General features: G+C 38.9%; 1 protein-coding gene across 1 annotated transcript in view; it reads right to left on the reverse strand.

Annotated features, from left to right (window-relative positions):
- Positions 1–4208: 4208 nt before the first annotated feature.
- Positions 4209–12955, reverse strand: part of LOC139727706 (ATP-dependent DNA/RNA helicase DHX36-like) — a 31176-nt gene continuing 22429 nt past the window's right edge. Inside the window, exons 16-21 of the mRNA XM_071638686.1 lie at positions 12085–12249; positions 10032–10131; positions 8840–8927; positions 7961–8084; positions 5191–5343; positions 4209–4628 (exon numbers count right to left, since the gene is read on the reverse strand). Coding sequence (XP_071494787.1) covers positions 4209–4628; positions 5191–5343; positions 7961–8084; positions 8840–8927; positions 10032–10131; positions 12085–12249 — 1050 coding nt within the window. The remainder of the gene's footprint in view (positions 4629–5190; positions 5344–7960; positions 8085–8839; positions 8928–10031; positions 10132–12084; positions 12250–12955) is intronic.

Here is a 12955-nt window from a genome sequence, read left to right on the forward strand (position 1 = left end):
CAAAGACAAGAGAACCTAACTCATTGAGGACGGACAGATTTTGATACAACAGGCATTTCCTATAGATACCTGCGTTATGACTAATACTTGTAATATGACAATTACACTGTATCTGAATCGACGTGATGATGAGCATAGCAAACTGCAGACAAAATACGACTTTCCTACGCTACACTTTCTAGGTACATGTGGTAGAGTGTCGGGTGGAATACTTCAGCATAAAGCGGACCACCAAAGCAGGTTATTTGTTAAAGCCACATTAAGTCCTCTTCTTCAAATTGTTAAAAAAAAAAAGCAAAACGCGCGAATTCACAGAAATAGCTATGAAGAGGGAAAACTGTTCCCATCATACAGTTGAAAGCTTTACCAATCCGTAAAGTCAACCTACCTCGGTGAACGTTATTTTCCCTTAGCAAAGGGGGAAAAATGATTTAATCCACTCTCTGCTCCAAGTAAACCTCACGATTGCAATGTCGATACCAACTGGACAGACTTTGACTAGTTCTCCAGTGACAGGCAACCTACAAGGTGATAAAAGGGTCGTGCAGTTGAGCGTGCACATCGACCACTCGAATGCTTTTAGGTACATACAACCTGCTTTCATCTTGCGGAAACATTGAAAAAAAAGAAACCACGATTTCATATTTTATTCGTATGATGTACGTGCCTGAACACTGAGGAGTCACTCTGAGGTCACAAAATGAAGAAGAGAGAGAGAGGGGGGGTTACACGAACAACGTCCACAAAGAAAACAAAAAAGGGACCCATAATAGAACATTCAATATTAACCTCTGTCATTTTTCCGTAAAGGCGACAAGACCGATGTCGTCTAAGCGCAATTGTAAATGGGGCGCCCTGTTTTTTAAAGTTCTCTATTTTGATGTATTAGACTGGAAACTCACGAGAGATTGAAAGCTACTGCTCAGGTACACGCTCTATACTAGCTATGAATTATTACTCACTTTGAGTTTAATGGTACAAACATATTTTTGCGTTGTTCTTAGAGCCACAATTTTTTTTTTTTTTTTTTTGGATAACAATTTACTTTCGTCTATGCTGACAACTTAGTAATCAATAATTTCAAATGCTTTATGGAAGTACTCTGAGAATGTGTCCGACTCTGACTCTAAGAAGCATCGCCTATCTAATCTGAACGTGTCATTGTGACGTGTATCTAATGTCGTAGTTGTTGTTGCTGCTGCTTCACCAGAAAACAACCGTCATGAGAAAGTCTGTAACTTTTATTCAATCCAGAATGACTTGGGATAATTCTCTGTGTTCATGTAGTTGTAGTTTAATTTTGTTAAAAAGATCACAATATATTACTTCATTTTTGCTTTTCAGCAGTATGTCGAATTGATAAAACAGGGATATGTTTCTGCATTTACATCAGATATACAATGTATATATAAATGGAAAGAAAATAGTTTATTTTGAATATTAGCTGCTGGATAAGGACACCAAAAGATAACCTTTCTTTGAAGTTTTGTGGCAAAAAAAAAATCAAAGTTTAGGCTTTATACCTTGTGTAACTTCATAAGTTTAAAGTGTCAACAGACGGATAGATTCCCTTGATAGGTTGCAGTTGTAATAGGTTTAATGCATTTTGTCTGCAAAATCATCATTTCTATACTGCTCATCGCGTGGAAGTTAACTACAAGTCAAATCTCAGCACCATCGAGTAAAGCAACACGACAACAGTTTCTGACAACTTTATTGTGCATAATTTATCAATTCTATTCCGCCTTGCGATATTCATTTTTACCACGTTCAGAAACGTGTGCGATGTACAAATGATCATGAGATGTTTTGCTCCAAGACACGGTATGCGTAAGTAATGTTGAACACATTTTTTTTTTTTTTTTATAAACTAGAGACATCACAGAATACAAAACAAAACATCATCACTTGGTTTTAATACTGAATCAGGATTTCATCCCTTTCCATTTGATGTGTGCATGTTTCACTTAAAATTCTTGAAGGATTTCTTTTCCTCCAGCTCCATGGCTGATTGCAAGTAGGCGTGTAAAGAGTTACGTGGTTGTGGAAAGAACAGCACATTACAGTCAATGAATTGTCCTCACTCTATTCTACAATATTCTAATAGTGAACAGGCGCATTTCACAAGTTAATTAAATTTCATTAAATTCAATTTAATCTTATGAAAGTTTATTAAATTTCCATCAGTAACACTTCTGAGCAGCATTAGTTCTGATCCCTCCCAGACAATGAGCTAATTTTGCTATTAATAAAATGACAAGTGACCCATGTTGTATTAAATGAAATTAAATGACAAAGCTTTCATTATCACTCCTACTTATTATAATCCCAGTGCTCTGACCCGGTTGACTGTGCTTTGGATTTAACCTTTTAGCAACTGAAGATTCCATAAATAATGACCTATTGTTCACTGCATAGTACAGCAATATTACTCTCATTTCAACAACTTTCTAAATTATGCAAATTATGTAGATCACTGCATGTTTATTTTTTTCTATCATATTAATTATGTTTATAGCCTATTAAAACTTTACCAAGAGACTTGTGTGTTACAAAAATAATTCTGACACACTTTTGTCGACATATGACCTCTTTAAAATTACATAATTAAATCTGTATGAAACTAACAAAAATAGTAAAGCATAAATCTACATGTACAAAAAAAAAAGCGGGCAGGTGGTTTAAGTCAGTTTGGGGAGTTATCTGATGGGCGGTTCAGTTACTAATGGGTTAACCACTATCATACTATATTGCAAGACAGGAACTTACCTACTACTTTATACTCACATACTAGCAATACATGTACATGCAACACATGACTTCACAACTCTGTTTGTAGACACCAGATGGCAGACTACAGACTGAGTTTCAGACAGTATACTGAATGTATACTGCACCCTGTGCTGGGTGGGATAGTTTGCTTGTTTGGTTTGGTTTTGTTCTGATGTACTGGTCACCAAGGATACCAAGAGAGGTCGCTGTCCTCTCAAGCTTTGGTCATGTGACTTTTCACATTAAAGGACAAGTCCACTTTTATAGACATGTGGATTGAGTGAATGCAGCAATATTAGTAGAACACATAAGTGAGAGTTTGAGGAAAATCTGGCAATCCGTTCAAAAGTTATGAATTTATGAAGTTTCTGCTCAGTTACTGTTGGATGAAAACACTACTCCAGCTTGTGATGTCACAAGTGTATAACGACATAAAGAAAATATGAAAGAAAAAAGAAACTCAAAATATTTTCACTTTTTCCACACAAAAGAACACTTGATTTGCCTCTTTCAGAAGGCAGGGCGAATAATATTACCCGTAACATATGCCAGTGACAAGTCGAGGAAATGTGCAATTTTTTTCAAAAACTAAATTTTTGTGAAATTCTCTTTATATTTTCTTTAAAACACTGGACGCATGTGATATCAAACACTTTAAATTAGTAGTCTTCTCATCCAGGAGTGACTGTGCAGATATTTTTAAAAATGCATAACTTTTGAACGGATTGTTCGATTTTTCCCAAACTTTCACCGATCTGTTCTTGCTGTATTCACTCATATCCACATATACAAAAAATACTATGTATATGAATGTGGACTTGCCTTTTAAGAAGTTGAGAACGGGCTAATTTTGCTATAGACCCCTGCACGGGTAAACTTCAGGACTCATCCTCAATGGGTTAATACACTATGTAGCACCACTAAAGAACACTTCACAGTGGGGTCCAGTTTGACGGAAGGCAATATCATTGCATTTTATACTGTTTCTTATAAAGGCATACACAAAGGGAGGACAAAATAATAACAATTCTTAATATGGCACAACATAATTATTTTGTCCATCCTGTCTCTCACACCTTCACTCTGTTGCTCAGAGATCAATGAAGGGAGCTTCTGAAATTCTTCAGGCTCGAGGTACCTGGAAAAAAATAACTATGTCTAACGGGGAGCTTTCATGTCCGTACCATTGGAGATGGTGACTACTCTTGTTCTTTTAAAATGCCATACAAAACTAGAGCTTTTCTACACTGACTGAGGCAGAGGTATCAATAAAAAAAAGGAACAAAGAGAGCTACCCAGTACGTCCAATGTATTCGTGACAGAAGTGGATTTAATTAGCAAGGAAATGATTCCACAGAATACGAAGAAAAAAAAATTCAGCTGCATCTCCTTGATATCATCCTTTTGTTTTTCCACCGACCAAAGTTACAGAGGAACTAGTCCTCATCCCACCAGTTATCTGGGGGTTCACTGTTGTGAGATCGTCTGTGCTGGTTGTCATGGCGATATCCTTGCTGCACATCCCGTCTCCAACGACTCCCTTCGGCTCGGTCATCCCGGTCATCCCTCCTCTTCGACTGGGCAGCCTGTCCGTACCGACCAGCATTGTCCCTGACACCATCATTGTAATCATCATCATCATCGTCATCGTCGTCGTCGTCCTGGTGATAGTTACCATGGCGATGGCCCGAGGGGTATCCTCGTGCATCATCCTCCTGCAGTCCATCCCCCTCCATCACCAGGACATCAACGATGGAACGCATCACTTTGCCCTCGTGGGAATCCTGCCGCCAGTCGGTGGGGCCTGGGTCTGTTATCTTCCGTTCAAGGACCCTGTCTAGCTCTTCTCGTAGTCTCTTCACATGCAAACAACAACAACAACAACAAATTGATAAAGACATACACTTACAGACACAGACACACTGTACATATTGTTGCTGGGGCAATAAGATCTTGTATCAACAAAATGTCATATGTTCAGGAGAGCAAAAAAAAAAAAAACCATGGTAGCAAAGCACAATATCAAATGGGATAGCCTTTCCTCTGAAACGCCATGGTGGCTTCATTTTGGCGGTAAGACGGCTAGGATTTGGATAGGACACCACTTTAAGGTCATTATCAGACCATTCATTCAAAAAAAGTCATTTTCACAAAAAATTTGAGATACAAGTTATTGTAACCCTAGCAACGATACTGCATATATGCATATATCTTGTAATTTGCACCACATTGCAGAGCAGGAAGAATGATATGATCAAGGCAAAGAAACACATCTTTCTGGGTTTAGCTCTCCCCCCCCCCCCCCCACACACACACACATAAACACACACCAACATCCTAAACATGCACACACTCATATTATACAGTTGGTCACTGGTGGCACTCTTGTACATGCATTTAGGTTTTGTTTGTACTCACAATGACCAGATCCGCGGTGGCCTGGGAGCAGTGGAACTTGATGTCATCATCGACAAAGACTGTCTCGTGCCCGTGGTCATTGTCCCACGAGATCTTTCCCCCGCAGAAGAGGAGTGGGTAGGGTTCTACCATGGTTGTGTCGTGGAGGAAGACCTACAAGGGCACAAATGCAATGACTTCATGAACTCTTTCTGTGCCTATCAACTTTAATGTGCCATGGTGGAAACCCCCTGTGTGCCACATTATTCTGAGACACTAATGTAGTCGTACTGTGAGAAAACATTTTGTTTTTCAAATATATGTAACTTCTGAAAATTCAATCTGTTGAGTTGCCCAAAGTTGTAGAGAAAATGCCAAGCTTTGCTTTGATGTAAATTGCATGTCAAATCTATGATTGATTTTCTTTTAAATGACCAGTAGCTATGCGTACATCTCTGTAAAGGCCTGACGCTTGCACACAAAACAGTGGCAGAAACTTTATTAGAATTTACACACAAATCCAGCAGGGAACACTGACTGCTAATCAATCCCCACATAAAATGCAAGCTAAATGTGAGAGGAACAGAAGCACACGAAACACTTTCATTGTTCTGTGGCATTTGGCAATTTATCGATCGGTTTGGGCAGGTTTGTGCATTTGAGCAGAATATGCGAAGGTGGCACGCTGGCGACTGAGTCGAGCGTGCGAACGTGGCACATTAAGAGTTAATAGTTTAACCCATTCCTAATGGGAACCTGGTACAGCTGTATACCAGGGCCCTGTTTCATAAAGCTTGCTATCAATAACAAGTTACAATAGTTGTTATAAGCTACTGTAATCCTTGCATCTGATTGGCTGAGAGCAAATTTGTCATAGAAATGTGTCAGTTGTCACTGAAAATAAGTTTTTGAAACAGGACCCAGGTTCCCAAAATGTAGACAGAAGAGCCTGCATTTGTGGCCTAAAGTCATGTTAACCCGTTGAGGACGGTTTGATTTTGCTACAACACGCATTTCCCATAGACATCTGCCCGAGTATACTCGGGACTCGTCCTAAACGGGTTAATGTGCATTATGCTGCCCAGAAAAATGGCTTAAATAAAAAGTTTAGAATTTCTTCTATTAACTCTTTATGTGCCACGTTCGCACGTCCGACTCAGTCCACGGCGTGCCAACTTCGCATATTCTGCTCAACACACAAAGCGCCAAAACCGATCGATAAATCGCTAATCCCACGGTACAATGAAAGCGTTTCTCGCGCTTTTGTTCCTCCCACATACGGCTTGCATTCTATGTGGTTATTGACTATCAAGCGGTGTTCCCAACTAGATTGGCGTGTACATTCAAAGTTTCTGTCACTGTTTTATGTGCAAAAGTCATGCCTTTACCGTAATGAAAGAGCTGGTCAGTCAAAAGAAAAATTGAAAATAGATTTGCCGTACAATTATTGTATATTGAAGCAAAATTTGGCATTCCTCTTTAACTTTGCTCACTATTACTGTATGTCCAGCTTAACAGAAATTTGTAGAAGTTATACAAATTTGAAAAACAGAATTCCTACCTTCATGTCTCAGAACAACGTGGCACAAAGGGGGTTTCCACTATGGCACATAAAGAGTTAACATGTTTTCTTTCTGTATGAAAAAAATGTGAGCATCACAGTATCATCTGCCTTTTCTCCAATGTAAAGTGTATTTTTTTTGTGCTGTAAAACACGTATAAAGATGTATATTGTGTTCAAGGTTGAGCTCAGTACATGACTAATTTTGCTGACCCCATTGAGGTGCATCTTTTGTGTATAACAAAAGAGTTTGTGTGCCCATCAGCGCATGCTATATGCATACCTTGATTCTCTAGAAAGAAATGATTTTGTAAGATTTTCTAATTAGGGGGCTCAGCTGCGATAAAGATGCAAGACCAACTCTTGGAATGATAAGGTAGTTCTTATTCGTGGGACGGCACTTTTATAGAGATATGAGCATGGCAATATGTGACCCGCTACAACAAAATGATCCTAAAGTCGGGCGAGGTCGATTATTTGAAAATTGCGTGACACAATTCCCTAATCTTTCTGCTTTAAATTGATATATAACACGTCTCATAAAAATAATCGGCTGAGGAGATATCGATGTTTAAAAGAGAGCATGTCAAGACGTCTTGGAAATCACTGTTTCGAGAAAAGCGCCCTAAAAGTTCTCCTTGCGACGCAATCACAATCAAGAGACACGCAAGTCAGTATTCACCTCCGGACAATAGAAGTTAAGCCCTAGCAACCCCCGAAATGCTCATTCAAACACAGCGTCGGCGGTCTCCTCACCGACCAATCAGTGACCAGGATGTCAGGAGAAGCGGCTAGGCATAGCGCAACCCGCCCGCACGCACCAGTCGACTGGGCAGTGTGCGAGCTTCACGCTTCGGTTAGCGGCAAGCAGCAAACTGACCAATGAGATCACTCTGGTCGTTATTAGGGGCGGAGCCTATGTGTGGCGCTCAATCCAAATGTTCGAACCAGTTTCTGCTTCGTTGAAACGCCAAAAAACATGGCCCAGAAACACGCTATTTTTGGGTCTTTCCTTTCATCATTTTGCTTCAAAATTTCGACAGATGATAGAAGACATTTCAGACTCTAATAATATGTTAAATTCAGAAAATCGTAAGTTTTGACCAATTTTGATGCTCTAACTTTAAACTCGATTTTCACGGCTTCGACCGTGCGCGACTTTAGGACCATTTTGTTGTAGCGGGTCACATATAGTGGGTGATGTAGAAAAAACTGGACCGGAACACTCACGCTGGTCGACTTGAGTTTCAGGTGGTACAGCAGCCATTTGCTGGTGAAGTTTGTTTCTGTGACATTGACCGATTTCGGGTGGATGGCCACACGTCCGTCTTCCGGTGTGCTCAGCTTCGGTGGCCTGCACAAGAAGAGATCGACGTACATGTAAAAATTGTGATGAGTTTCATGACTTTATGGAATTGGGACTTTACACCAGACAGTGTCTGACAACCACAGTACTCATGCATTATCAAATGATCATGGTGGCTGCTTCAACTGCCCTTACAGTAACATATCACAGACAAACCAATTCAATGGGAAACAAAATAATTTACAAAATATAGAGATTAAAAAAACACAATTAAAGTGAGTGTATTTGTAGACTACATGAAATGCACACATGTACACATACACACATAAAAATGTACATACATACTTGATGTCTTTTTCTTTACTGTAAAACATGATATATTCGCGGCAAGAATTTTTTTTTGCGAATTGGAACCAACAGCCTTTTTTGTGGCATGACATTTTTGTGTATTGCCACTGGCATTCAATGCATGTAGTGTAGACAAGAACTTTTGCATGCATTTTAATTTCCCAATCTTGGCACTAGCAAAATTAAAATGCATGCAAACATTCCTCATTTTACAGTATATTCTTGGAACAAAAGTGAAATTTACTGTAAAATATGTCCCCTGATTGACCACTAATCTTGACTTGTGTTACGTTTCACAATTTGTGTGTAATATATTTTTCCCTTTCTTTCATGCAATTTGATATTCTCACAACCCTGGAGGTCCACTCACCTACACGAACGTACATTGTAACATACAGGATTCCTTTACTCATATGACAGTTAACATATTATGGATACATAAAATAATATATTACCGGTTCATCTTGTGTGGAACCTTGTAGACGTGAGCCACTTTGGGGTACAAACCAGCACATAGTACAGCCTTCACAAGTTGGATGTTCTCTGCACAGTGAATGTTGGACAAACAAATCTTGCATGACTCAAGACTCTCTTTATTGACACATGGCCAGAGAAAGTAATGAGATTATCAATTTCCAAGAAATAAGATCAAGGATCTTAACAAAAACTCTTCTGAAGATCCCATTCACAGTCAGACAAGATAACACAAAACTGATGCCACTCCTAACATTCTCATTGAGGACTCAAACTAGCACAGGAAAGAATCTATAGCAGTATGCATTCTCTGCCATCAAGTGCAATTCATATATTCCCCTGTAAGTAGTCTTTGCAGCATTATCCATGCCAAAGTGAAGCAGATGTCTTCGAAGCACAAGGTTTTAGAATGTTTGCAGATTACAAAAACAAATATCCATCAAACAGGCAAGCTGCTACAGTACATACAGCGTACATACATACTGTATATTAAAGCCGTTTTCTTCACAAGGGTTTAATTTTCGTGAATTTCTTGAATCACAGGTTGGATCGCAAATTTAACAACATGCAAATATTATGTCTCCATGTGCTTGGGTAATACATAGTGCATTTATGTTAGTATCGGCGTCACTTTGTGAAAACATCTTGCAAAAATATCTACGACCTCCTCATTTGCGAAAATATCTGTACGCTAAAATACAGTGTATACACTAGTTGCCAGTTTATAATGACTGTTCACAGGATGCTTCATGGGGTGGACGCTTTCAAGCTGTGTACACACATACAGGCTAAGCCATTGGCCCTGGACCAGTGAAATATCAAGAAAAAAGAATTAATATTTCTCTGGTAAGAACGGGCAAGTAAAATGTTGCTACTTTATCAACACTGCCAAGACGATTGTAAAGCATCCGCATATTTCATGCCCATTTGGACTCGTAGTTCAACGTTTTTGTAGGGGTTGCATGAACTTAGTTCACTGTATACATTATCTTTCTACATCATGATGCGGGTTTTTTTTAACTTTTCTTGGGTTTATATTGGCTTCTTCTATTTTTAAATTTAAAAGATGAAAAGTGGAACTTCCAAGAGGCAGTATCGTACTATCGCATTTCACTTTATTTATCATACTAAATACTGTAAACTAGTATTGGTTGGCATCTCTGCATTACATACCTGAATTTCTATTGGCAGCAGGATGCTTGGCTGATCGATGTGAGATGAATCGCAGCTCATGGAGAAGATCACTGTACTGTCCCTTCATCTTGTCTAGCATCTAGCAGAAGGAAATATTATAGACATGATTAACACTTGGCATTTTGTAGATGTTGTGGTCAAGTTCGATCAACAGTGAGATTCAACATGCATGACACCCACTTGCAGAATGGCAAAGCAATCGGGAATATTGCCTGATACATGTCCCTGGATATTCATCTTAATGCACTGTCAGTCCCACAATGCAGCCTAAATTTCTTCACAAAAGGAACATCAGGTTCAAGTGCTGACCTAAAGTCAATCACTCATCAGAATATCTCCACTTTTTTTTCCTTCTTTTTTTTTGAGAATGAGAGTACAAATTTCATATGTGACCGTGCACCTCAAAACGAACATAAAGTCGCACACACTGATTTTGCGTGAGGACTGGAAATAAGTGAAATTGGTCAACCTAGCCGAACCTGACTTTTTCATATTTTCTGAAAGAGCGGGTCTTCTTTTACATTAAGTTAAAATTTGGTATCATAAGACGGGCAGGAAAGTGTGTTTTTTTTAGCAGTTTATCTCGAACTTTTTTGGTAGAATAGTGTGATTAGGTGTGTCTTTAGAATCCCTTTTTCATTTCTGAAAAACCTTGTCCACACTCTTCACTTTCAACTCTAATAACTTTTGAAAGGATAGTGCTACTGCTTTGAAAGTTGGCATTAATTATGGACAGAATGTGTTAATGAGGCATGCTTAATTTCAGTTTAATCTGATAATCCCTTCATTGTTGTTACTCTGGTGGTTTACTTCCTGTTTTTGTCCCATTCATCGCACAGCTAGCACGGTTTGGTAAAGAAAGCGCTTGAATAGACACTGTACTTCAGAACCGCTTTTCTCCGTTCACACTTTTCCTGAGTTTGTGCTTTCTTTCCAATAGTTAGATAGGTTAGGAGAGTCCATTTGATTTGAGTTATACATCATTTAAAGCTTAAAATCTGCTCTTTCAGAATATGGTCTTAACTAAAGATTCATGTCTGGCGACTTTGTGTTTGTTTTGAGGTGCAGGGTCACATATTTCTAACTGTGATATCCCAGAAACCCACATTTACATGTGTAATTTGTATTCATTAGGTCGTACTTCACAACATTCATCATCATCATTAGCTGCAATGCTATCCTTCTGATTTCCCCGTAACACATCATTAAATCATCATCATCATCACCCTTAGTTCCTTTTACTGCCCACCCTATTCTCAGTGCCCTTCCACATCATCTAATATCAGTCTTTTCCATGGCACGATTTTGATAGAGACAAGCACAGCACGCAGAGAGTGCAGACCTCTACCAAGCAGCTAATTTCCACACATGCATACATGCTGAAAATTGTCTAATTTCCCAATATAGAAGCTTTTTGATTACGTCATCAGCTTCCAGCTGCGTGTCATCTCGCCCAAGCAGAGCATGCGCTTTAGAACGTGTACGCAAACCTCAAATAAATGCAGCTTGAACTCCCAAGTTTATTGACCCTATCAATCTGCAAAAAGATTTTTAAAATTCTTTAAAGATTCATAAAAATGCCCAGATCACAAGCAAAATTTTCATCTGTTCCTTGTATCATTATCAACTTTTCAGCGAAACTTCATCCAAAGCCGTTCACAACTTTTTGAGATATTTCGCAAACAGACAAACAAACGAACGCCAATGAAAACATAAACTCCTTCCTTGGTGGAGGTAATGTGAGAGTGATCAATGATAATGACAGGAGATTTGTATCTGAAGAGTTTTATTTCAAAATGAGCTAAGTACCATTTCGAAACATTCCAAAGTAAGTCCATCATCAGATAGTCAAAGAGCAAAGTTAAAACTTTCCAGTGATACCTCACTTGTGATAGACATAACAAGGAATATTCTAGAAATTATGATAAAGATATCCTTTTTTTTTAAAATCAGCTTTAATCACAAATATCTCAACTTAACAAGAATGGAGTTAGCTCATTTTGAGATAAAACTCTTCATCTGATGCCCCCACCTTCAAGACGTTGTTGGACATGAAGTTGTGCCAGCAGTAGGATCCATCATCACCATGCTCTCTTGCCTCCTCCCATCCCCTCACAGCATTGCAGAGCATCAGGTGGTCGCTGCGGGTGTTGTTTGACAGCTCCTTGCGTCGGGCGTCGGCCAGTTTCTCCTTCCCCTGAGGAGGAGGAGGAGGAGGGGGGAATTTTCTTTTTCATCAGAGGCAAACTGCCATCAGTAATTGTTGCGTGTGCTTGTTTTACTATGAAACTCATATGAAGATGTACATAGCGATCAAGGATGAGCTTTATAGTAGATTTTGAGTTTCGCTGACCCCATTCAGGTGCCTCTTTTGGTACTGGCAGAAAAAGAAAAAAAATCTGAAAAAAAAAAATCAGAAACTAGTGAATCCTTAAGTCTAAAGTGCTAAAGTGCATTAAAGAGACTGTACAGTACTGGTTGAGGTGGGGATTCATGTTTTGAACATTCCTATTAAAGTGAGATAATGAAAAGCCTCTTACGAAATATGAAAGAGCATGTAATTTTAAGAAGGATCCAATGTTTATTTGATGAAAATTGGTTTTCAAATGGCTGAGATCTCCAAAAAAATGCTAATAATAAAAGGCGACATGCCACAACTTTATTGGGATCTCTTTGTTTCACCTTGTTTTTGGATATTTCAGCCATTTCAAAACCGATTTTCATCTAATAAACTTTTGATACCCCTTAGAACTGCATGCTCTTTGACATCTCATAGAGTGGTTTCTGAATATCTCGCAAAACATTAAAAGCTAAATCCTCACCTCGACCAGAACTGTACACACCCTTTAAACTGTGAACATTTCACTACTTTGGAATTTCCCAAAAGTCTGAAAAGTGGGCTT

This window comes from Diadema antillarum, unplaced genomic scaffold (assembly GCF_040938485.1).
Source record: "Diadema antillarum isolate AM-2024a unplaced genomic scaffold, OU_Dant_1.0 seq00000143_RagTag, whole genome shotgun sequence".
NCBI lineage: Eukaryota > Metazoa > Echinodermata > Echinoidea > Diadematoida > Diadematidae > Diadema > Diadema antillarum.